Source organism: Ammospiza nelsoni, chromosome 2, assembly GCF_027579445.1.
Source record: "Ammospiza nelsoni isolate bAmmNel1 chromosome 2, bAmmNel1.pri, whole genome shotgun sequence".
Lineage (NCBI taxonomy): Eukaryota > Metazoa > Chordata > Aves > Passeriformes > Passerellidae > Ammospiza > Ammospiza nelsoni.
The window spans coordinates 4,243,907-4,270,112 of NC_080634.1; the positions used below are offsets into that span (position 1 = coordinate 4,243,907).

Consider the following 26,206-nt stretch of genomic DNA (forward strand, 5'->3'; position numbering starts at 1 on the left):
GGTCTAGCAAGGATAAATCAATAAAATCATGTGAGAGAAAAGTCAACTGGTTTTCAGTAGTTTCCATAATGGATATATTTCAAACAATTTTGAAAAAAATGCTTCTGAGTTCCCCAAGGAAACACTAGTAACAATAAAAATGAGGCTTTATTTTAGAATGGGAAATGCTCCAAACAGAAGCCAGTCTTCTCTCAGACATTAGGTGATAAAATTGAATAATTCCCCTATTCAGAAGCAGGAAAACTTTCTGCATTCTGTCCTCCAGAATTCTTTTACTAAATGTTCAGCCCACCCTGCCTGAAAATGCAGTTTGGAGTGAAAACAGCCAGTTGCTTCCAGCCAAACTGGATGCCAAAGCTCCTTACAGCCCTCCCTTCCCCAAAGCCTTCATCTGCAGAGTTCCTGAGAACTTTCTCTTAGTTGGGTTTCAACAATCCCTGTATGGAAAGCATCAAGAGAACTGACTATATAGAAACAAATAGCAATGGTATTTTTTACATTAAGTATACCACCCATGCATTTTTTCTTTTTTTTCCAAACCAAATCTGTGGGAAGGGAACAACAGACTGAAGTCTTCTTTTGCTGGTGCCAATAGAGAGATGGTGCTTGTAAAAACAAATAGAAGAGGGCAATTGTGACCTCTCTAGAACTTCTCATTCCAGTTTGTTAAATTAAGCAGCCAAAGAGCTGCTTTTCAATTTGTGGCTGTTGGATGCTCAGAAGTACACAGCACATGAAATGGTCGATTCCACCTGCAGAAAATATTGAATAAATACTCAATAATAATAAATAATAGTAATAAATAAGGAAAAGCAGCAGTGTCAAAGAACAGGGCACAGTTTTGTCACTGGTCATGGGATGTGGGCTGGGAGCAGTGGCTGTCCCTCCTGGCTGGCCATGCTGTGAGCACACAGTGCCAATAAATGGGTGTGAATTAATGTCAGTGCTCTGTAGCTGAACTAAGCATATGGATTTCCTGTGGCCAGCCACCTTCTCCTGCCCTTCTGCTCAGGGGGATAATAACCTACTTAAACCCATGCCACTTTAGGATGCTGTACCAGTGACTTCCCTATCAAATTCCACAATTTGTGGGATGATATTCCCCCAGGAACAACAGCTGAAGGTGGAAGGCAGGCTAATTGATTCAGCACTCCCCCACTGCCTCTGAGCTCAGGCACTTAGCTGTAATTATTGTGAAACTGAAGAATTTACACTGAGTTCTAAACTGGTATCTCAGGGCTCAGAACGTGGTGGATACTTTATGAACTATCAGCTATTCCATGTATTTCTGCAGTTTCAATTCACTTTTCCAGCTAATATTGTAACTTACATAGTTTCCATGTTAAGGTGACAAAATGTTCATAGTGCATAACTGTGGAGCAGGGAGACGTTGGGGTTTTCTCCTGAATAAATCCATGACTGTAAACTGATAAATAACAACAGCGTTTGAGGGCACTGGGGAATCATGGCTTAATATTCTTGCCTCCTTTTCCCAGTTTAGACTCTTGTACTGAAAGATCTTGCCATCGGTGTGAGTGCACCCACTGCAAAAATGAGTTTTTGCAGAAAACAGAAGTGGTGGGAAACATGAGCCTCTGTGTGATGTGGACTGACAGAATGGCATAATTTCACATAATTTCTCAAGAAATCTGGTTAACTAGCTGACTCCAGGGGTCCTTTCCAACCTTACACATTCTGTGATTCTGTCGTTCATTCAAATATTTCATGAATGTTTATGCTAACAAGTAAATGTTTGAGTAACTTCTAAACTACTGTAAATGCCCAAAGCTCCTATCAAAGCTCTGTCCATATGGTGGTGATTGATGTGGCTTAACAAGAATTAATTTGCTTTATCTGCAGTGATTATCACCTTCCCAACATAAAATCACATAATCAAGTCTCAAACCCTTTTCACATTGTGCACATGATGAAAAAGCACACCTGGGGCTGAAAAAAAGTTCATCCTGGGGCTGTGTTTTAATTTAGAGCCGTGGATGTTTTAAGATGAATGAACTTTTAATCTCTCATTTGTCTGCATTTTTTTGTTGATGGATACGGGTCAGGGTTGAATGTCACCAGCCTTGTCCTTTTCAGGAGGTGTTTGTGGACTTCTGAAAGAGACCAAATGAGGTCTTGATCTAGTGACTCTGAGTTCTGCTTAGTCAGAGACATTTCTGAGGTGACAGGAGACTGGATGGGATTCAGTTGCCTGAAGTGACACTCAGTGCCTCCTCTTAAATATCCAAATGCTGCTTTGCCTCTCACAGCCACTTTCAGAGTGGAAATCTCCTGCTGATCGTGTCATGTCTGCCACTCAGCTGGGAGTGTCTCAGATTTTTTAGAGCATCTCAAATGACACAAACCATTTACACTTAAGCAACTGAACCCTGCCTTTTGAGTGTGAGAGAAAAGTGGTATTTTTATGTATTCTTTTAGTTATTTGCTGCTTATAAAACCTCAATAATTTCAGCCCTCTAGTTCTCATAGTATTTATAGACATTCGCTCTAAAATTCACTGCTCCTTGTTGGTTTTTTTTTATTATTTTTTCTGAATATGTACAATAAGTGAAATAAATTTGGGGTTGTCTTCATGACTTTCTGTAACAAACTAACTTATTATAAGGCTTAGGAAATTGGAGTTATTTGCCATTTAACAGCATTTAAATAGAGGAAAATGTCACTGGTGAAGCTGAAGCTGGCTTTTCTGAAGGTCTGTACATATGGTTTGTGACTCAGTGGCTTTACCTTATGGTTGGTATAATTCATATTTTGAAACAGGAGCAGTTTTCTATTTGGGAAGTCTTCATATGTTCATTATTTAGACTTTATGTTTTAAGATGCTGTTTAGTACCAAACATCTTGGAGTTAATGGAACAATTTCCATTTTAAAATTGTATTTTTGTATTGCATTCTGTACTGTCTGTCCAGGATTGCTTCTGCAAATATTTTAAAGTGAAAGCCATGGAATATGGAAACACTTGTATAGGAATGCCAAAGACTTCTCTTGAGTTTCCAGAGGGAAAACTTACCTTTAGCCATCAGATATAAAAGCACTGCATCTAGATCAATTAAATTAATTATTTAAAATTAATTATTTTCCCACAGACTGCAGCATGACTAACTAACAAATTTAAAGGACAGATGGATAGAGGGAAAACATCAGAATTCTTGCTTGAAAACAAAAGTAAAAAACTCAAAGCTCTCCTAGGCTACTTTAAATTCAGCAAGTGCATGTGCATTTTGAGGGTAAATTTTCCTCAATGTATTTTTATTAATGGGAAAAAAAATCTCAGCTGTTGAAGGCCATTTATTTTTCTCATTGTCTATAAAGATCAAGATGCTTTCTATCTCTTAAAAGAACAAATATGAAGTACCTGCAAGGTGAGGAAAACAAACTTGCCATTTCCTAACTTTTTGGATGGATGCTTACTTGATGCACTTGCAAAAACACCCAGATTATTCTGATTGTCAGTTTAGAATTATTGCCAGGTGGGAGAATCTTGTCCCTGTGCTTTTCAGTGAGATGTGCAGAGCTGTCATTTCAGATCCATCTTTGATGCTGGCACTCACTGAACACTAACATGAAGTTGAAATGATGTCTGCAGATCTCTGTACAAATGCTGAAAGCTGAAACAGTGGATCAAATGCTAAGGCATCTTCATTTCTCACCAGTAGCTTTGTCACAAATATTTGTTTTAGAAGAGGTGGATGAGATAATCATTGTTTCCATGATTAAAACTATACATGTAGGTAATGAGAAGAATTTACAGTTTATTGTAGTGAAAGCATAAAATGTGTTGAGCTTCTGGTGACAGCAAAGCAGAAAGGGGCCGTGTCCACATTGCCTAAAATCAAAAGTTGCAATTATGTGAAAAATATATGAAAAAGCTAAAAATTTTTAGGCATTATCCATACACCTGGTTTTTGCCTGTATCAATACATTGACAGGTTTGGGAGGTGTGACAGAAGCTATGACTGCTGGAGCTGCCTTGACACAGAATTCAGTATTTTAGCTACAAATTCTGGTTCCCCTTTGCCCCTTGTGACTTTTGTCAGGTGGCTTTAAAAAACTGGTGTAAAACAGCTTTGCTGGTATAGCCTCACCTCTACTGGTCTGTCTTTGATTTGAGCACAAAATTGTAACGTGCCTCTATGGTGGAGTCATTTGGAATGCATTATGAATATCCCACAGGGGCAATTTGATGTTGAAACACCAAATTTTTCTAGCTGTAATTCTCCATTTGCAAACTATGCAGAAAACCTTTTTCTGGTTAAAGCTGTGTATTGTATGACTTGGTTAAAAAGCAAACAAAAGCTTTTAACTGCTTTTCATGACATCTGTTCCCATGAAACCACTGTTAACTCTGCAGAGATTTGGTTGTTCTTTCTTTAAACAGTCAACTTCTTGTGTCAGCCAGAGAACAAGCCATTTGATTAATGATCATTTCTATTTCTTTGAAAGGATCCTTCCCGACCATTGGGGTGAAGTCTCTTTCCAGATTCCTGAGGGCGGGATTTTTAAATAGCATCCTGGCCTCTCATCCAGTGGCAGGGGGTGGATCTTTGCCCCCCAGCATTTCCTCTGGTAGGTATTCCAGCCTCTTCCCACACATCAGTTTTTGTTTTTTCCTTCACTCTCTGCCCCATCTCTCCACACTTCTCAGGGAAATCAAATTTGGTATTTGTCAGACAGGGAGATTACGTGTCCCTTCCAATAAAAAGCCAAACCAAAAGGAAACGGAAAAGACAATAAATTCTTGGGAACAAGTCATTTTCCTGAATCAATGTATTGGAGAAATTGTGAGGGAAACTGTCCTGCAGTTAAGTGGCCAACCTAAATATTGGAAGATATTTCCAATATTTATCCTCTAATCATCCATTTCCTGAAGCATGTCCATGTGCACCAAAGAAGGAGAACTTTAAAATCTTGGAATGTGTGTGACTCTGACTCTTCCCTAAAAATTTATATTCCATCGCTAAAACATGGGAAAGAAACAAATTTGGAAAGGGAAAACTTAATAATATATTAATTTGGTGTTTGAAACATTTGTGTGCTTTGGTAGCTGCAAGTTGTATCTCATGAAAACCACCTTTTTTTTTTCTTTTTTTTGTAGTAACTTTTACCATGTTTTGAACTCTGTAATTCTCTTTAAATAAGTGAGGACAGGTTAGAGGGCTCCTTTCCAAGACAGGCCACTTGTGTTATCCGTTCTCTTCTGAAGCCATTAAACACCATCTTGCATCAAAAGTAATAAGTGAAGAGTAAATACATACAACTATAGTTAAAACTGAATCAAAGTTCCTTTCCAAACTACATATTTTTGTTTAAAAATGAATCTGTGCATGGGCTAATATCAGGCTGGTATCTTTTCTGGACATCCTGTGTTATCTGTAGTGTTACTTACAAGTTTTTCTTGAAAGAAAACAAATCTGGTAAAAAAAGGGAGAAAATTGGAAAATTACATAATGTTACTGACTTGCTATACAAAAGAAACTGTTGTAATTCTCTGTGCCCTGTTTTATCTACTGCAGTAATTCTAATTACAAGATGATTCTTACTTTTCTTTTTCTTTCAAGTGCTATTATTTCTTTCTTTGCTTTCTTTGAATAGAAGTGTCTCAGCAGCTTTGATGTCTTTATTTAGGACTGTTTGGGTTTCTTTTGTCAACAGTTTGTGAAATACTTTCCATATTTTTTTTCTCCGTGGGATATCTCAGAGTGCTTAACAGCCCTTAGGAATTGTGGCAGTCAGCATCACAAGGAGGTGGTACCTGTAACTAAACAACTATTGAGCAGGAAATACTGCAGGCCCCATAAAATTCTCTGTTTTGAACACAGTGTTATGTAGAGCATCCCACTGATTCTGTTAAATTACAAATGGCCTCAAATTCATGAAGTGGCTTCTCACCTTCCTCCCTGCCTACAAGTTAATTTTACAAGATCCTCAGGACTGTTGTTTTTTGGAGTACTTGTAAAGCTTTTGGTCTTATGGACTTAAAACTCTTAAATGTAGTTTGTTGAATGAAGCTCATTCATAATTCCTTGCTGTTAAATGTCTTTTGCTAAGAATTCTGAGTCAATCTGGTGAAACGTTGAAAGTGGGAGAATACGGAAATGCAATGGCATGATGTGTAACAGATATCCCCACAAGTTAATGGAGATAAATGCCGTTGTTTGATCATGTCAAAAGCAACCAAAAAAAAAGGTGAGCAAAGCAGCAACCCCAGAGAAAGGGAAGATTTTCAGGTAGTTGAGAGGCAATGAAGAACTGTGATAAATCCAATGGATGAGATGTGTTCCTTTGAGAAAGAATGCATGTGGGGGATCAGGGGGCATGAAGCTCTGCAGTGCAGGTCAAAAATTGCTGCTAACAGTTGCATCTTAACAATCTTACCTGTACTGCTGCTATTTAACTCTTCCTTTTTCACCTTATCATTTTTACATTTATATTAAGCACAGTACAAATTCTGAATTGCCTCTTTTTTCATCAGAGATGACCAGGGGATGTCCTTTCCTTTTCTAAATTGCTAAAAGCAGCTTTGCTTTACATGTGAGAAAAAAAAAATCCCAAACATTTTTGAGAAAAAAAAAAAGCCATGAAAACAAATCTTGACAAGGTAGTGCAGATGTGGGATGTAAGAGAACTGACTTCCTTGCTGTGCATGATTAAGTGGAGATGTTTGGGCTTGTGCTGGACAGTAGCTCTCATAAGCCTAACAGAGGTATTTAACATTTAATAACTGCAGAATTATAACCTAATTGTTTCACATATTGGTTACGGGTAAGATTTCAGTTAATTTAACTACATGGGAAACTTAAAATGCCAGCATTATTCTGCTATTAGGGTCATTAGGAACAAAGATAATGAGATGCTTTTTATTTACCAAAACCTTTAACTCAAGCTAAGTGGCAGATTCCCTTCCAAATACTCAGAAAATTTATTTCTAACTAAAGACAAAATGCTTTTAGATCTTTTTCTACAAAATTTGCCACAGATGTTTTAATGAAACACAGAACTAAACTAGAAAGGCTGCTATAAATAAGTGTCTGGAAAGCAGCTTGGCAGGGCCATGCAGCTGTTGGTTTCCTTTTTTCCCTTTCTACTTTAATCTCAGTAGCTGAGAGGAGTGTATTTCTTTTACCATTGCATTGACAACTAATGTTCAGTTTTGTGTAATTCAGCTTTTAGACTGTGCAGAGATTCTCTTATGTAAAAGGTATCCTCATTTAGCCAATTTAAAGATTAATTTATGCTGCTGGGACAGGGCATTATGTCTGTCTGCATAAATAGATTGTCTCAAATGTAGGTGTTTTTCAAGCCTAGACATAACTTCTAACGCAATAGTGCTTATCTTTGATAGTTACATCAAAAGTCTGTCACTGCTTTCACCAGAAGCAAAACTTAAAGCAGGCCTGAAAAACTTATCTTAGATTCTTGCAAAAACAAGTCCATTTGCAGACAACAGCTTCCTTTTTATTTAGCTATCATTTATGTCACAAATTACTTCATTCCTTGTTATTCCACCTGTTAGCAGCACAAATTGACATGACTTAGCTGGTGTAGGTCTGCAGTGACAGATGGATTCACATGAGCAATAAGTACTTTTTGTCAAGTGATAGCCTTGCATATATTAAATAGAATTCTTAAACCACTTAGCATTTACGCTCCTCATCACAGTGACGCTGGCACAAGCTGGGGAAGCTTCCTTCATGACACACACACACACCTTGTGAAAAGCCAGATTATAAACTGCCAGAGCTGCATCTCTCTCTTCACATTCTCTCCCAAGCTACACACCCTGTTTGTTCTTTGCTCCACTTTGGGGAAGCTCTGAGCTCGCTCCTCTTGCAGCTCCTGATTGAAGTGTTGTGTGAAGGGTTTGTTGTGTAAATGCCCACAGAAGTTACAGGCAGGAAGCTTCACTGTGCTCTGCTGTCTTTGAACAGCCAGAGGTTGCTCAGCTTGCTGAGCTGGGAAGGAAAAAAGGGAAAACAAATACCTCTCCTACTGTTCTTTCAAGCTAAACTCTGCCACTGAGTTTTTCTGTCAACAAGAGCTGGAGATGGGTGCCAGGCTATGAGTGACCATGGAAAGGTTCTGTTAGCCAAACCTCTCCTTCACACTGTTCAGCTTTCAAACTGCATTAGCAGGAGAGAACCATCAAAATTATTCTTGCCATGAACTCCTCTCTGTGGATATCATCTCCCCATCATGCTGTGGTCAGCAGCTGGATCATTGCCCCTGTTCCCCTCTCTGGAGCTTCTGTGGAAGTATCCTGATGTGGCTTTTTTAATGAAGTGTGGCCATCAGTTATTTCCTGCCCCTTCATTTGTCAGTGTTACCTGTCCCGCTCCTTGACATTGTAGGAAAAATAGAAGCAAAGAAATTTGGCTTGATGAAACAACCCACCTTTGTGAACCTCAAAAAAATATATTGCATGCAAGTAATTGAGAATGCACTTACTTTCCAGAAACTGGAAGTGATACAGGATGGTTTGCTCACTGCTGTCCTGGACTCCTCTTCACCAAAAAGCACATTCTACAGAGGATATCCCCTCTTCAGTGTTTTACTGCCCAGTTATTTATGGCTCTTTGTCTAACACACATTTCAATGTTCACATTTATTCCAGAGCTCCTCAAAAAATTCATGCATAATTGTAGAGTACTAAACTAGATGATTAACAGTTTTCTTTTGCCCAAAATTAATATTTTATTACAATTTCCAAGTGCACCTGAGTGAGCCCATTAATCTTGATATTGTATAAACTGACATTTGAAAGCAAATTGTATTGATAGACGCTTATTGAACAAAATTACTCAGCAAGATCCATCAAGGGGCATTGTACGTACTGAATTCAACTATGATTATAGTACTTCAATAATGAGAAAAGTAACTTTCCCCCCCCCCCAGTTAATGCATTTTTCTTTATTCTGAATTCCAGCACCTACACTTTTACACTTTTATATTTTTATATTTGTTGTTAAATGAAAACTAATCCTTTCCCAGTGAGTAACAAATTGATTTTTCTATTGCATATGCCTTTCCTGGGGTACCTGAGCCAAATGGCTCTTCCAGTTTATTCTTCCCAGCCTCGGTGCTGTTCCACTGGAATGTTTACCTTATAAACCCCATAACTAATACATAACGGCATGTATTTTCTGAGAGCAGAAGTTCAAATGTAGATGGACTTTCCCATTAGGCAGGAAGGGAGTACTTCAGAACCAAAATAAGGATGAGCAGCAAGTAGCATTAATACTGAAAGAAACATATTTTCTGCTAGTCAGTTAGGGTTAGGATTGAACTGTAAAACTGTGGTTAAACTCTGAGAGTAGAATGTGATAAAAGGAGGTTTTCATTCTTCACCCTTGCTAAATACCTTATTTCATGGTAAACAATTCCAAACATTTAAATCCTAGAAGTTCAGAAAAAAGTATTTGCATATGTGGTAATTTTTACATAATATACACTACTATTGCATATTTTAAAAATCTGACTACAGAAAATGTGGAAATGTATTGTTGCAAGCATGGTGAAGCAAGTTGCTGTTCCTTACTGACAGAAGCAGAAAGATATGGAGAGAGCAGGAGGAGCTTGACAGATATACACAGAAGTATATTTGTGAATGAGATGCACAGAGATTTTCTTTGTTTCAAGATTAAGGGAAAACTGAACTCCCTTTTTTGCCTGTTATAGAACACTGGATGTAAAAGCATAATCAGAACTGGTTCATTTTTGTGAGATGGGAGGCAGGAGAAACAGCTAACATGAATAATGTTTAAATACTTTTGGTCTGTTTTAGGTAGGAAACCAGTGAGCCTTTACCAAATTCAACTTGCTTAAGTAGCATTCCTGGGCCCAAGTACTGAGTGTGGGAAATAATCTGCCTAAATCTGAATTTTACATAGTGGTATTTAAAAAACCTTTTTAGGTGGCTTGTGCAGTTGGTGAAGACTAGACAATCCTGTACAGACTCTTGTCACCTGTCTGTGACACACAGTTAGAATCAGAGTTGGAAAGAGAAGCTTGACAGTGTGTGCCTTCATGTTCTGAAGGTAAAAACCCTCAAAGAGAAATGATGAAAAACCCCAGGAGATCACAAAAATATCAATGTTAGGTCCAGGGCATCATGTATCTGTTGGAGCTCTGAGTCATGGCGTTTTGTTTTCTTAATGTTGGATTTAGCAGCCCACATGTTACAACCAAAGGTTCCTTTGTGGGTTCCAGAACCTTCAGGAGTGTTGATGTGTGACCTGCCCTACTTCTGCACATGAGAAATGATGCCTTGCTCATAAAGGAAGAATGGTGGATCATGAGTTTTTTATATCTCAGTGATATCTCAGATGTTTAATCTTTATGTAGATTAAAGGGAAATGGGGCAAAATGGCTCAAATGGTAAATGGAAAAATACACAAAGGATATTCTAAAGTCATGTCAGAATCTTATCAACTTCTCAGTTAGACATAATATCATTGTAACTTTGTGTAAGCTTTTTTAAAAAATTTGCTCCTTTTCAAATTTACGTTGTAGCTTACAGCTTCTAAATATAATCTCCCCATGCTAATAGGTGAATTCACAACAGAGGTTAAGTAGGATTTGCTTCTTGTATTCCCTAATAACTTGTTGTGAATCGTGGCAGCCTGAATATGAAGTGCAGAAGCCCAGATTTGTGCACAGATTTGACATTGTTTAAACTCCTTGATGTGCTCTGGGGCCAGCAGGGCAATGATCATTGATGCAGTCAGACTCTGTGGTCTAATTCTGGACCAAAGAACATCCCTTGCTCCTTCCACAGGAGGGTGTGGGTTGGTATGAACCCTGAGGAGCCTCAGGGTGAGGTGTCACTAGATTAAGTGAAATATGCTGAATTTCAGTTATAAAATACTTGAGGTGAATTGTTTTGGTTAATCCAACTGGGCAAAAGTCTCTCTTAAACTGAATCTGAACAGAATGCATTATCTGTTACTATTTTTTTCTCTTATTCTTTGCTTCAGTGCGAAAGCAAAAGTGCCATTTTTTGTATTTCTCTAATATAATTTTAGCCATTTATTTCTCTCTCACCTACCCAGCCTCCAAGTAGTGACAAAAAAAAGCCTATTTCTTCTGGTTTTACTCTCTCCTGCATTCCACTTGCTTCTCTCATGGGAAGATAAGGATCAGAAAATAAATAATGGAAACAACATAGCTGCTTTGTCTTTACAGTTCCACTTTCCTTTCCTTAAAATCTTCCAGAATATCTTCTGTAGGCACACTGGAGGGATTGATGTGGATTAGGGCTTGCAGGAGGAGCAGGACTCCTCAAATTTCTGTTGTCCAAAGCACATTCTTCCTTTGTCATGTGAGGAACCAGGAGAGCCACGTGCACTGCTGCCTGCAACATGAGGCTGCAGGTTCTCAAACATTCTGGTTTTTACAAATATTTAATATAAATATTTTATACATACAGACTTTTCCTGCTTTCCAAAACACACCAACAGGCATAAATTCTTGCCAGTGGGTTACAGGGTAATAAGTGGTAAAGCATTTAGTGGATAATTACAGGAAAACAGGTTTATGTTATGAAATATTTTCAGATTATGTGGATAAAATAAATCAGCAGGACGGCCGGGGGGGGGGGGAAGAGAGAAAAGGCACAGCTGCCAGACACAACACACGATATTGGGATAAAGGCTGTCAACCCACGACACAGTGGTAGCTGTGTGGCCATACCTTCCATTCAAACAGTATGTTATGGTCATTGATGTGTTTTGAAGTGTTATTAATTGATTTTCCAGAAGTATCTTCCCCTGACTCAACTAACTTAACTAATGATATTTGGTATGTAGACATGAGAAAATCCAAAGTGCACTAGGAGAAGATAAATAGGTTATATCTATGGGAATTCCTGCGGTAGCAGGATGTAAATATGTTGTCCCATCCTGTTTGTAAACTCTGGCTTCTAAACTCTCAAAAAGGAGTTTGGAATGGCAACTTGTATTTTTTGAGGCTGCTTGGATTCAGGTCTTAGTCAGGGGCCTTCTGTGAGTCAATAATTCAAGGTGCTGTGTTGAAGTGAGGGGAGAACGACCATCCTTTGATGCATCGAACTCAAGTTTATTGATCGATCAGCCAGTTTAAATAATAGTGTTAACGAACTTCATGCGTATTCCAAAATCCAGGTTTATGATAGGCTAACAGAGAAAACTCTAACCACTCCTTTTGTTTTACAATACCGTTAATTGTTTACACAAAATAAAACCAGTGTTCCCACTGTGATATGAAAGGTTCCCAAAACTTCCACATCTGTTCCCAGAGTGCCATCTTTTCCCAGAGAGGGTGTTTCGCTTGTTATGGGAAGACTGCCTGAGAACCTTATTGTTTATAAAGTGATGCCTGAGAGAGTCTAATTGTTTATAGAAATCAGGCTGGGAACTGCTTTTGGAACTGCTTTGCAATTACCTTTTACTTTTCTCTCAGTTGTATGGCTTCATGGCCTTTTTCTTTAAGCCATGCTTGAACTAAACTCGCGACAGTGGTGGCTTGCAGTAAAATTCACATTGGCCTCATGTAAATTGATGTGGGCTAACAATGCAAAACCAAAAATGCAAAGTGGCAGAATTATTTCTATTTGCTTTTTTTAAATGTTTAGTTTTCTTTCTTTTTTCCTCTACCTGTTTTGTATAATGGAAAAATATTTTTACAATCACTGAAATGGATTTTTTCTGGTGCATACAAATGCATTTTTAGTGATGACAGAAGAGAGGCAGCTGCAGTGCCGTGGCCAGTGGCTCTGATTTGAAGGGTGTGCAATGAATGGAGCAGCTGTGAGCTCCAGGAGTGCCTCCCAAGCATTCCCCTGGATTTCCCTGGCAGTGTGGGAGGCACAGCCCTCACCCAGGGTGTGCCCTGTGTTTGGGGCTGTCTTATCTCTGCTTTAGCAGGAGATAAATCCCTGGCAACCAACAGCAGAACATGGCTCTGGAATGAAGAGATGACTGATAGGGAGGTGATTTCCTGAGCCACGTGGATTCTGATCTGCAGAGGTGGTGGAGTAATTTTTTCTGATATGAACCAGGGAACAGGTGCCAACCTGTGCTGTTTTAAGTGAAAGAATGAGGATTGTGTGTTTATGTTAACAAATCTGTCCCCATAATTGCTATTAGAGATTTCATTGTAAGTCTGTAGAAAAGGAACACATGCTAACTATCCTTTTTGGAGGATTAATCTTACATAAAACATTCATTAAAGGAGGCTTTGCTGTATTATTTAAAATGACAACAGGAGACAACAAGCTGAATATTTTGTCATTGATATGACACTTCAGATTCTCCTCCTTATTCATCACTCTGGCACTCAGTTAAATTGCATGTTATCAAAATCTTGTGTTGTGGAAAAAAAAGCTTAAAAATATATACAATGTGAATTTCAGATTTAATCAGTATTTTACATTATTTGGAAATTTATGGGGTTGTTTCCCTTTTTTTGTTTTTTGTTTTTTTTTTTCATTCCTGCTTATTGAAAAATGACAAGCGGATTGATCAGTGGAAAATACAAGATTGCAGCATATTCTGGGGTGGCATGACATCAATACAGGTTGTTTGTCATTTTCTCTGGTTTTGTTTGAGTGGCATTGCAGTACAGCTGAGTGGGAGAACTGCAGTGAACAACTTTCTTAGGGAAAGTGGTCCAAAGCAGTCACAGCCTCTTGTCACAAGGCAGGAGTTGCCTCAAAACAGTGAACAGTGCCTGCCCCTTCTATAGATTCATCTCCTTTGGGATAAATTGGATGGCTGTCCTTTTCCTGCATCATGCCAAGTCCCAGTGCTGCTCTTGTGTGTTCAGTGTGGCTTTCTGAGATGCTGGAACTCTGAAAGGATCTCCCAGAGCCACAGTTACTCCATGTGCAAGGAGGGAAACCTGCTTCAGACAATATCCCACATGTGTCTGGGGCAGGAATATTTATACTTTCACAAAAAATCTGAGAACAGAGAATGTGAGGATGATATCAGTGTGTGTGCCATGTATAAATACAGTTATTATTTCCTTTTGTTATCTTAAATATGTAGTAAAATGATACATCTGTTATAATGTGCTGCAGATTATAAATGTGATATATGTAGTGTGTAAAATCTGTATTTAGGGTTCAAACCTATTGCCTCAGGACACATAATAATTCCTCTGCTTTAAAAGGTTTGTTTTCTCCCAGTACTCCCCATTCCAGCAGTGCTAAGCATCTAAAACTGCTGCAAGTCTGATTTGTTTGACTGATTTGATCATTGAGGCAGCTTCAAACAGTTTTATTTCATCCTCCCTCAGATCAAACCAGCTCTGTGCTCTCCTCCAGCAGCACCCACAGTTTTTAGCTCCTTGGTTCCAAACCTTCAGCTGACACCTTTTTCAGTGTCCTTTTTCCATTCCTTTTCTTGTGTGGCTCTTGGCTGTAAAATTAATTTGCTTCTCTGTCTCAGAGACTTCTCTGCTCCACTCCCATTTATTCATTCTTGATCTTGTTTTGAGGATGAAGAATTTTTCGTGCCATGAGAACAGCATGCATTTTTGTAATCTAAGTAGTAGGCTTTTTAAAAAATTTATTTAGATGCAAACACTACTCTAGTTTAGAAATCTCCCAGTACTATTTTTGAAGTCAGTTTTGTAGTCCTCTTTAAAACTAAAGCAGTATTTTGTGTTTGTACAGGGGTCCAGCACATACAAGTTTTTCTGGACTCAAATTGCACTACTCTGTAAAGGATAACACACTGGCAGTAGAGCCAGTGTTGCCACTTTGATGGCAAAAGTTCCCACTGGATTCTACTGTGTACCAGAGTTTTTTACTTTTTAAGTCTTCAAGCCACCCTAACAACAGCTGAGACATTTTTAATCCATAGGTGCTCCAAAGACAAATTCTGTGCTGACTAAAAATGTCACTGTCACAGTCTGGCTTGGAATACATAAATAGCTCCAGGGATGCATTAGACTTGGGTCAAAATCAGGGGGCTTTTATCAAGTGCTGTCACACTAAAGACCTGTTTATTTGAGAATTTAGGTTTGTGTCCAGATTAAAGATTTTTGCTTGAGATAATCAAGTGATGGAGCCAGGTTTATTTCATGGTGTCATGACACATTGTGGTGTCTTGACACAATCCCACCTCAATTTCATTTGAAATTTAGGTAGCATGGCAAGTGATACAGAATGAGTCAGTGGGAAACTATCAGCCTAAGTGACTGAATTTATTCATGATTTGGTGATTTTCTGATATACTGCAAGCTGTTAGAAGGAAAATGCAGCACTTTTTGGTGTATTTAGTGCCATTCTTGTGCTGTCACTTGGAAGAGCTGATTTTATGTTAAGGCATGTCATTTCAAGTCATTCAAATTGAATGCTTTAAAACCTCATTTTCCAGTGAAAAAAAAAATACCAGACTGTATTCTTTAAATCCACAGATGAATGCATATAAATATATTTCATAGTTACTTTAACCTAGGAGCATAGGGTCTCAGCAAAAGGAAGTACAGGTGGGGGTTTTTGGAGGGAAGAATATTTTGTGAGATAATGTAGAAGAATTAATAGTTCTGTTTAGCAAGTATGAAAATAATTTGTGTTGAAGGATGTGAAACTAAGGAGCACAAAAGCTGCAATGAGGGCCTGTGAACCTCTAGAGAAAATTACAGCTTCTGGAAAGTGTAGAGTGCTAAAGGATTCCCCACAGGAAACCAGGGGTGCTGTTCTAAAGCTCCATTTGTCCTTCCCTTCAAATGCAAATTATCTGTACAGGTGTTTTAGTTGTTGATTTACCCAGAAAGAGAAATTTCTGACTGAATGTGCAATCTAAAAGCCAGCTTTACAGCCCTACTTATTGAAAAATTACTACTTGCTCAAGAGGACTTTGCACTGTGGAAGATTCTCTAGCATCAGGCTGCAGGTTGTTTACTTCTCTGGGTTTTAGGATTTTCCTTTCATGTGGAGGTGTCAGCCCTGTGACAGTAAGGAAATGATAAAGGGAAGGGAATCTGGGGCATTCGTGTGCTTGAAACTAAAGAGAGTGGGCTGTACAACCAGTCATCATTAGCAAACTGAAGTAAAGGAAACATGAATTTTTAAAACCTCTGATCTCTAAGAGCTTAAAAGTGATGTATCTTTTAAGTTTATATTGCAAAACCAGGGTATAACTGATGGGTGCAGATGAAAATAACTGATTTGGGGGCAGATGCACATCAACAGCTGAGGCTAAACATTCAGTCAAAAAGAAAGAAGCTGGTTATTCTTCTCACTTCCAAGGGCTATCCAAAAAGACTATCAAGGCATCTGGGCATTTTCACACACATACACACAAATAATTAGTACTGTGACGACACTATGAAATGTTTTATTAATGTAAAATGTGAACATGAGAATCAATGCAGAAATAATCACAAATTTTATTAGAGGAAATGAGGGAATATTGATAGGAATTACATAAAGACCAGACTAAGCTCTGTGAATGGGCATTATAAGGAAACCAAAACTCTCTGGGTCAACATGCTGGGGCAAACACAGAAATGGATCATTCAGTTTTTTAGATTGAAGGTAAACTGTAACAGCTCAAGAGAAATACCTGGCTGAGGCCTGTTGTACATTGTGGACATTTAATAAACACTTGCACTATTAACCAAACTGAACAGAAATGAACAATTGTGGTGGGATAATCAAAATGCCTTTCTATGTTTTATCAGCCCAACACTGTGTTTGTTTCTCATCCCCTCATCCAAAAAATCACAAACATAATTTGAGCAGAAGAGAAAAAAAAGTGATGTGATGAAAGAGTCTTCTTTTGGGCTTGAAAAGTATTGGCCCAGCTAGTATGGAAGTGAGGAAGGGAAATGGTGGACTCAGTGTCACCACTTGGCACAGCTCTGGTTTCCCACCACCCCCAAAAGAGATGGGCATTCCCAGGAAATAATGCCATTTTAAGCTCTTTCACCTTCTTCCTAATCTGATTAACATTCTTCTTCATTAATTTTTAGTATGGAATGGCTGCTTTGGGATATTAATAATTCTAAGAAGTGCTGTGCAGCCCGGTTGGCAGCCTGAATGCCCCTCTCCTGTCAAGCACCTTTAGAGGGTTGTTCTTTGTTCTAAGGGGTACCAGCAGTGAGCTGGTGTTTAAGTTAAGTACACACTTCAAAAGTGTATCTTCACATTTGGATATCCCTTCAAAAAAAAAAAAATGTAATCTCTTGTTCTGCTTCAGTTTGGATATGGTGCCACCCTGGGACTGTGCTGGTTGAGCAAACCTTGATTTGCGTAACACTGTGTATATTTTAGGTATTTACAAACATATGAATTCAGAGTTTATCTGGATTATACACACTAAATGCACACAGCAGATCTAGGGGAACTTTTTTTTGTGACACCCCATACTATCGTTCTCCTAAGTCCCTGAGATTTTTTTTTGGAGGAAAATTATGATCCTCACTTTGTAATTACTCAGTCACAGCTTATGAATATTTGGGATTTGCCTTAATTCAGATACATTCCAAAATAGTACATGGCAAATGGCAAGTTTTGCTATTTGGAGATAGCAGGCTCTTCTTTGATCATTTTTTTAAGGGAGAATACACCAAAGTGAATGATGTGCATTCAGCTAATCTAGTAAGAACAAAAGGAAAAAAAAGTGCATAGAAAATAATGCTTAGGAGTAACACAGGGAATTCTGCTTGTGATATTAATGAGAATTTTGGAAATATTTAACATATTCAGCTACTGTGAATAACCTGTGCAGAGCAGCTAGAATTGCAAAAGCCCCATAATATGTGCATAATGCTGATGTGTCTCTTTGCTATTTTGCAGGCAGACCAGTCATGATTGTAGTTGAATACATGGAGAACGGATCCCTTGACTCCTTCCTGCGGGTGAGGTGCCATTTTCTGATGACATTTGAACCAGAAACCATTCTAGGTTAAGATTTTAAATCATTTATCATAAATTAATTTCTACATAATGTTATTCATGGATTTCCAGTGAAGAATAGAAGCCTTTTCCCCAGGCTATGTTTCTGAGGTGCAGTAATACATTAGAGCACAGCTGGAAAAAAAGAAGATTTAAACTTCAGAGCATAATTGATTTCTTCCACAAAAGTGTTCCTGTATTTAGCAAAATGTATTTCAAATTGTTTTTATGAAAGAAAAGATAAATTGAAGCATAAATGCCTGGCCTTATGGAAATGGTTCATTTTTCTCAATCACCTTCAAAAATACTCTGTTAGGATTTTTTTGGTTGGTGAAGCGTAGAATATACTCTGTAATTGATTTATAATATTTATGGCTACTTGCATTTAACAAATTGAATTAGAAAACAGTTCATGGGTGAATTGTCCTGGCATTAATTAACCACCAAAGGTCCTTAGTAAACATTAAAGAAGGGCTAAAGAATTAAATTGAATTTAATTCTTTTTAGAAATATAAAAGGAAAGGATGACCCCCTCTGTAAGCTAAACTTACCCTAAAAAAGGATCTTTTTAAACAGAACCCCTGGAAATGCTGCAGAGACCCACTGACGTAAGAACCTGTGTGGATAATTTTAATGTCAAGTATTTCAGATTTGTCTTACAAAAGTAAACACGAGCCCTCAGTAGCCCTCTGTCATTTCCATCCTGCAGAATGGTAAATCTGGGATGTGGGGAGTCAGGGCCTGTGGGTTTGGAAACTTGTTTGAAAGAGTGTCCTAAAGGAGAGACATTCAACAGGGAGCTGTGGAAATACTGGCATGAAAACCTTGGTGAGGGTGATTGAAGGCTCCTCTGTGGTAGCAGGAGGAAGGAACTGCTCAGGGGTAAAAAGTGAATAAGCAGGAGGGACAAGCAGCCAGGATTTCAGAAAGCCATGGAGGCAGTACTTGTTGGGAAGGGGGAAAGCCACCAGAGAAGAGCAATTGGAGCAAGGGATACAGCCCTGAGTACAGCAGAGCCACTGCCACAGATACCTCCAGACCCTGATTCTCTTTACTGTTTGGTTTGGATTATTCCCTAGTAATTTTTCTCTGACATTTCTTTGTTGTCCTCCTCACCTACTCTCCCAAATCATTTTTATTTTCCATTGTCAAGACACATGACAGATATCTGTTATGTTGTCAGACGCATACCAGTGGTTTCCTGTGATAATTTGATGATTTCTCAAAACCAAGTTATTTTTATGGAGTGTTTGATATCATCCATGTCTTGGACACTGGGTAGCTTTTCAAAATTGCTCCCCTTTCCTTTCTGGCTCATGTCTCTGTCCATCTGCAGCACAGGAACTGCCCATGATTTGAGCACCTGCAGCTTTCCTGCTCTGTGATTTTTCAGCAGTGCCCCAGGAAGATTTGTCTGGGCCTGAAGCATTGTTCTGTGCAAGTGTGTGTGCGTGCAGAATTTCATAGCAGAGAACAGAACCAAGTCCTGAAATAATTCATGAGAGAGAATTACCTTTCTCTGAACTGCTCTGGTCTGATATCTATATTCCAGGTTTATTTCACATGCATTCATGTATCAGAACAGTTACTACTTATTAGGATACTTTAATAGAAAGTGGCATCAGCAGAATTATGATGTTACTGTGGAGCAATGATTCTCACATTGCATCAGATATATTTGGAAGCAGAACTGCTGGGGGGAAATGTGAGCTAATAATTTCTGCAGCTGTTTTTCATGTATATTATTTTACAGCTTCCATTCATACTTCAGATATGGGTTATTCTTCTAAAAGGTTTTTTAAATGTACTTTAGATAATATTCAACATCCCAAAGCGCTGAAGATATATGTCAGCATTTCTGTTTATAATTAGCAGAGCAAATGGCTGCAAAGTAACCTGTTTAAAAAGAAATCCAGCTGCTTCATTAATAATACTTGTTTCCTGCAGATATAAATCCACATTTTTAAAAGCTTTTGTGAAGATACAAAGCAGCAGAGAGGCTTTATCTTTAGCAATCCTAATGAGAGGCGTTCAGTGACTATAACAAATGTTGTGGGATTTGGAAGGGCTTATCACATAGTTCTGTCTTTCTTGTTATTTAAAGGAATCAATTGTTCCAGTGCAAAGTGTTTTTACACAGAGGGGAAAAAAATCTATTTCTCACCTTAAGAAATATTTCCCTGCATACCACAACCAGCAAAAATTCCCCAGCACATCCCTCCATCTGTCTTTGTCCAAAAGCCTGCAAAATGGGTCAGTCTTACAAATTCAATGTGAGATTCTGTGGTGACCCACGTGAGGGTATTCCAGAGGAAGAATTCCATTTGCCATCACCCTCCCCACAGCCATGGTGGGATATTTGCTTTCATGCCAGTACAGGTTGTGCCACAAATCAGAAGCCTCTGCCTAGCTTTTAATCTCTCACCCCTAAAATCTAAAAAACCTTTACTCCTTGCTTTAGAGACAGCAGTGCCCACTTTCTGCTATTTGTATGGATTTAACAGCAAGCTCAGCTGAATTACGTCTTCCCCACCCCACAAAGGATCCTGTTTGCTGGCTGCTAACATTGAGCTTTTGGGTAAAAAAAAATCGGCATGGATTTGCAATATGAAACTGCTTCAGAGATATTCTGAAGTGGGAAGGCATCAGCTAATTAGAACTAATTTTGTGAGATGATGGTAATTAATTGCAGTGATTGTGCTTCATCAGACATCCTAAATTGCTGGATACACTTGACACTGAATTTTCCTCAGAAATACTGCATTATTTTTGTAATTATATAAAACTCATTTACAAAAGATGAAACGTAGTTTTTTATAGTGTTGTTTGGGAGTTTTTTATCACGTAAGATTGAGGCATGTAGGTTAATCATCCCACAAAAGTATACCTGAAATTTGCCATCAATGAAACAATTGTTTGACCAGAAATGAGGTTCATGTGGCTTCATTTCTGGTAACACTTGGGAGAGATTTCTCTGAAAAAGGATGTGGGTTTCCAGCTAAGCATTTCCTCAGGGGCTAGAAGCCTCTTCCAGCTTCCAGACAGAGGAAATCTGTGCCTGGAAGGAAAGTGGCTAACCCTTGGGAATTGAGGAGACACAGGTAAATTTCCTGTTAGCAGCTTCACACAGAGATTTTGGATGGGGCTCTTTGTCATTGTGTTTTACCTGCCTGTGTCACGGAGATCTCACCAATCCTTTTTTCTATAGGCATATGGGGCAAATAATAAAGGCAAGAAGGGTTGAAAGGGCAGCTCTCTGTATTGATAGGAAGATGTTAGTGATTAGACAGGGCAGTTTGCTCAGGCTTGTGGATGCAGGCTGCAGAAGAGACAAGAAAGACAACCAGGAGAGATACAGAAAAACCACAAAGTAGAGGAAAAAAAGCTGAAAACCCACAAAACCTTTTTAGCAAGTAGTTTGGCAGTATGCCCTGCTGTGGGTTGGAGATGGCTGTTGGACCCAAGCCTTTGAGATGATTGCAATAATTCCTACAAAAGTCCTTTCCCAAAGGTTGGGGGTTTTTTTTCCCCAATGCACTGTCCCCCACTCAGCCCACTCTCCAAGCCTGTGCCTCACAGATTCATGAGGCTATTCAGATTAAAATCTCATGTGCTCCATTTTGTTTTCACAGCTCCATTTAAGGGGTCATTCCTGGCTAAAAAAATTGGATTTAGCATCACAAGGAGAGGAACAGGTTAGAAGGTGAGGTGGCTTCTTAGGAAGAATGATTCCTGGAGAGCTCTGAGCTGGCTGTGGTCTGTGGTCTGCCTCATGCACCAGGCAATTATTTAATCCTTTTCTGGATTTAAACACAGAAAAGGAACATGTCTGGAAGCTGCCTTTTGGAGGAGGTTTGTGTTTGGCTACACAGAATCACATAAAATGAACTAAAAAGGGTGTCACCAGAATACTGAACTTCTTTCAGTATTTTTCTGCAGCTGAAGACTACCAGAGGAGTTTCCTGCTCAGTGTCCAAGGTGTGCTGAATAGACAGAGGTATTTAGGTTTGAAAGATGCTCCAGTCTTGTGAATCTCAGAGCTGGTAAAGGAAGGGATGTTTTTACCTGGGTAATCACAGCACCACCTTGCTTTGTTCATTTTTGCTATTTGCCATTGTAATTCTCCTCTTCTACTCAAAACTGGTGCTGATGTATTTCCACTCACTTCAGAAAATTAAAATACTTGTAGAAAAAAGTTAGATTTATATACAGGCAAGCATAGTAAGTGAAAATGCTGCCACACTCTTTGTTTTTTTCTAAGAGTCTATAAGAAATAAGCTTAATTGCCTTAGAGCACCAGCTGCATCAGACTGTACAGCAAATGAAAGCCTGGAATTCAGCTTTAATCCCTCAAGGCTGGCCTAGCAGAGGCTAAGATAAGTGTTACTAGACAGAGAAAATATTGTGATATATTGCTGTGTCTTGCAGTAATCGTTATGAAGTTATTCTCAGAGCAGCTTTGCCATCACACTCACCCTTTTTTCAGCTACAGTTTAGATGCTGTGGCAGACACATTTAGCAAGTTTGGGGGGAAAGTGAGAGAAGACAAAAATGAACACTTGCAGCAAATTCTGTGGAACAGTGTTGTAAAGTGTATGTTGTATATCCATCTAACATGGCCTCACCAGACAGAGTAGGCTGTGGGGGGAAGAAAGCCAGATGGCCTTCCCTAAGTTTAATGGTTCCTGTTATTATTTATCTGCATTCAGAGAGGCAAAAACATTGGAGCTCATAACTAATATTCCTTCTTTTGCTTTCCCACACAGTATTCATGTGCACTTGAATTTATTGGAGGCATGTTTCTTTCCTGGCAGGATAAAGGTGGCATTTTGCTTTCAAAAATCAGTCTGTAAAAGAGAAAACATGTACAGGGAACCTGGAAGCTGCTGATACTTTTTTTCTTTTTTTTTTTAACACTAAAATTGGACTGAGCAATTAGAAAGTGAATTTGAAAGACTGCATTAGCTTAATAGTGAAATTGTAAGCAGCATGTATTTAAGTGAACTAAGATTGCACTGAGAAGCTCTCACTGATGCTACAGTGCCAGTGCCAGCATTTTTTCTCAAGCAATGTGTTTTACCCTCCTAAGAGGATGTATGAAACAAGGTTTCTGATGCTGTTGTGGGAATTTACTGTAGAAATGCTGGGCATTTTTAATATGTAGATATTTTTACTTAGATATTAAATACCGTAGATATTCTTAGTACTGAGCAGCAAGAAATTTTTCACAAGAAATGGTCTTGTATTTGAAGGCAAAAAGAATTTGAAAGGTAATGTGGTCTCTCTCAGTAATGTGCTCTTTATGAATTTGTCAAGAATGAGAAATCAGAAGATCAGAACAGAGCCAGTGTCTTTTAAATGAAGGGATTTTGAATGTCTTTTAGAAGAGAGGAGAAAAGAAGCCAAGAAATTACAGGCCAGTCAGCTTAATGTCAACTGCTGTAAGATTTCTGGTACAAATTATCAAACAAAGTCTAAGCATCTTAATGATAACAGCGAGATAAGTGTGAGCCACCATGGATTTGTCAAGAACTAATTCTGTCAAACAGATCTGGTTTCCTTTTGTAGCAGGGCTCAGGCTTTGTGGCTGTGGGAGAAGCTGTTGATCTCATAAACTTTGGCTTCAGTAAGGCTTTAAAACTCTCCCACATGAGATGTTTGTGAGCAGCTAAAGAAATATGATTTTCATGAAATTTCTGCTACATCCTGTGTGGAAGGAATGGAATTTGGATAGAAAGAAGTATGGGGTAGGGCTGTTCTGCACTCTGTGTAGGATCACTCATGAGCATTTAAAATGAACTAAAGTAATTAAAAATTGAATTAATAGAATCTATTAATAATAATTAAGTCTGCATGGAACTCTATCAACAGTTGAATGAAGAAGAAATTATCAGCTGACCTCATTTAGTACCAAAAATATAAACTTTAGTGTGACACACATGATAGTTTGAAGAATGAGTTACTCTTCCAAAAAATACCAAGCTGCAACTTGAATTTTGGAAGATTCATCTTGACAAAGTCCCACCATTTACTTTGCACAGTAAAACTGTAACAATAAATGCATAGCAAAAGCTGCATCTTTCACCCAGTGACCAGTAGCAAGTGTCAGTGGTGAATATGATCTAAGTTAGACACACACACACCATTTTCAGTGCTGTTCTCCATCTAAAATGAAATCTAAATAATCTGCAGTAAACTTTTTAGATTTGTAGTAAATTCTGCACAGAGGATAAAGGCCTAAAATTTTTCTGAGTTATTTGGCACATAAGGAAGTGGATTTTGGAATTGATGGAACTCCAGAAACAATACAGAAAAATCCAGTGGCCGCACCTCCAAAAGATTACTGGATAGTGAAATGGAAAAAAACTTCTGAAGACGAAAAATTCCACAGGCTTGAAGAAAAGCACTAAACTGGGCACTGGGGCTGAAAACTGAAGGGAAAAATGCAATGGGAGAAAGTCTGGATATCCTCCTTCTTCCCCTACATTAACTGAACCTCTTCAGCAGCCCATTATAAGTTAGTGCTCTTGAAAGGTCTGTAACATGAGGAGAATATTTCATTTACATGAGGTTCTTAAAAGCAAACTGTACTGACTAAAAACAATTTTTTCAGGGCATTTTTAAGGACTGCGTAAATGCAAGAGCAGCTACTCAGATATTGCATCTATACCCAGCTGTTGAGAAAAGTTTATTTAGAAAAGCCATCAAAGCTTGATTAAAATTTAATGGGATGATAGGATAAATGTGGTGAGTCCACTGAGGTCTGAATTGCTGCCAGTATTGATTAACACCCTTAAGAGCCCAGTGGGAATCCTATCAAAAACATACTTCAAATCTAAGCTGTGGGAATCAGAATAAAGCCCTGGGTAGCAACCATGCTATCAGTCAGATGAGTATTTTATTTCCCTATATGCCAAGTGGATGAAACAACATAGAGGAAAGTTGCCAAAGGATTGTACCTGGGGGCCAAAAAAATGCTGAAAATATGAGGTCAGATTCTACCTGCTATAATTTCATCAACCTAGCTGAATTTTCCAAAGGTTAAATATAGCTCATAGTCTGTATCCCGATCAGCTTATATCAAAAAAATTTTGATGTATTGAATGATAAGTTTATAGATTGTAAGGGGATACAGCTGGCATGGAAACTGATGCACAAGTGCTTACAAAGAGACTTGATTGAGAAAAGACTGTTCTGCTGACAGTAAAAATGTAGTTGGTCCAACTGCAAGGCTGGCAGTGAAAAAATTTAAAACCACGCATGAGAAAAGAGAGAGGCGAACAGATGCAGTAGAGAATTCTGAGAAACATACAGAGGGAGAAGGAGGACAGAATAAAATTGCAGCTGGTACATTAGCAGGTCTGTCATTTCTTGAACAGTGAAGATAAGAAGCTTTAACTTTTTGTGTCAAGGCAGAATCCCAAAAAAACTTGAAAGAACAACGGAGAGAATAGCAAAAACATGAGATTGTTTTAAAGTCAGGCATTGCAACTCTACTGGTAAGGCAAGGACTGAGACTTGGAAAGAGCAGACAAAAGGTTATGTTTTATGAAAAATCAGCCAAGCATGGTGTAACTTCGAAAGAGCAGAAATTAAAAAAGGAAGGAGTGAATGCTTGCAATCCAAGAAGACAAAAGGTTAAGGGAGGTGCTACAGATGACTCAGGTTTGTTGAAAAAAATTGAGCTGTTAAGGAGGAGGTAAAATCTAGAGGTTTGAGGGGTTGGTTTAGTTTGGTGCTTTGTTGTGGGGGTAGAGAGGGGCACGAATGGTCATTCTGCAAAACTCAGGTGGCACTTTGTTCCAAATCCTAATTCTACAGTTACCTGAAAAAAGTAATCCGTATATGGTAGGTGTGTAGAGTACTAAATGTTGGCAACTACCTTTCTAATTTTTTAATCAATAGAACAATTAGAATTATTAAATAAAAGGCAAACCGAGAAATCCCATGTGGCCTCATTACAAAAATATTGGCTAGAATTCCTGTCCTTCCTTTACAGGAAGCAGCTTAAAGTAAGTAACAATATAATCTTTTGTCTCTCTTTGCTTAATTGCTGGGTGGAATGAGTTTATTGAAATTATCTGTCCCTGGTACTGTAGGACTCATGGAAGTTGTGTTTTGAGCCTCAGCTGAGTGTCCTCTGCAGGACCAGGTGCTCATCCCTGGCCTTGATGGTGGCAATGAGGGAGGGTGCGGCCTCCTTGGGGAGAGCTGCCTCCACTTTGGAGGAGATTTTAGAGACAGAGAAGCTTTACTGCCCTGACATAAAGCACTGACACATTCAAGGGGGAAAAATTGCTCTA

The 26,206-nt window shown here is 38.6% G+C and overlaps 1 protein-coding gene across 2 annotated transcripts in view; it reads left to right on the forward strand.

The window, feature by feature from the left end:
• Positions 1 to 26,206, forward strand: part of EPHA6 (EPH receptor A6) — a 597,075-nt gene that overhangs the window by 528,847 nt on the left and 42,022 nt on the right. For both annotated transcript variants that reach the window (XM_059493881.1, XM_059493882.1), the window contains 2 exons: positions 4,463 to 4,585; positions 17,805 to 17,866. In XM_059493881.1, the coding sequence (XP_059349864.1) occupies positions 4,463 to 4,585; positions 17,805 to 17,866 (185 nt within the window). The remainder of the gene's footprint in view (positions 1 to 4,462; positions 4,586 to 17,804; positions 17,867 to 26,206) is intronic.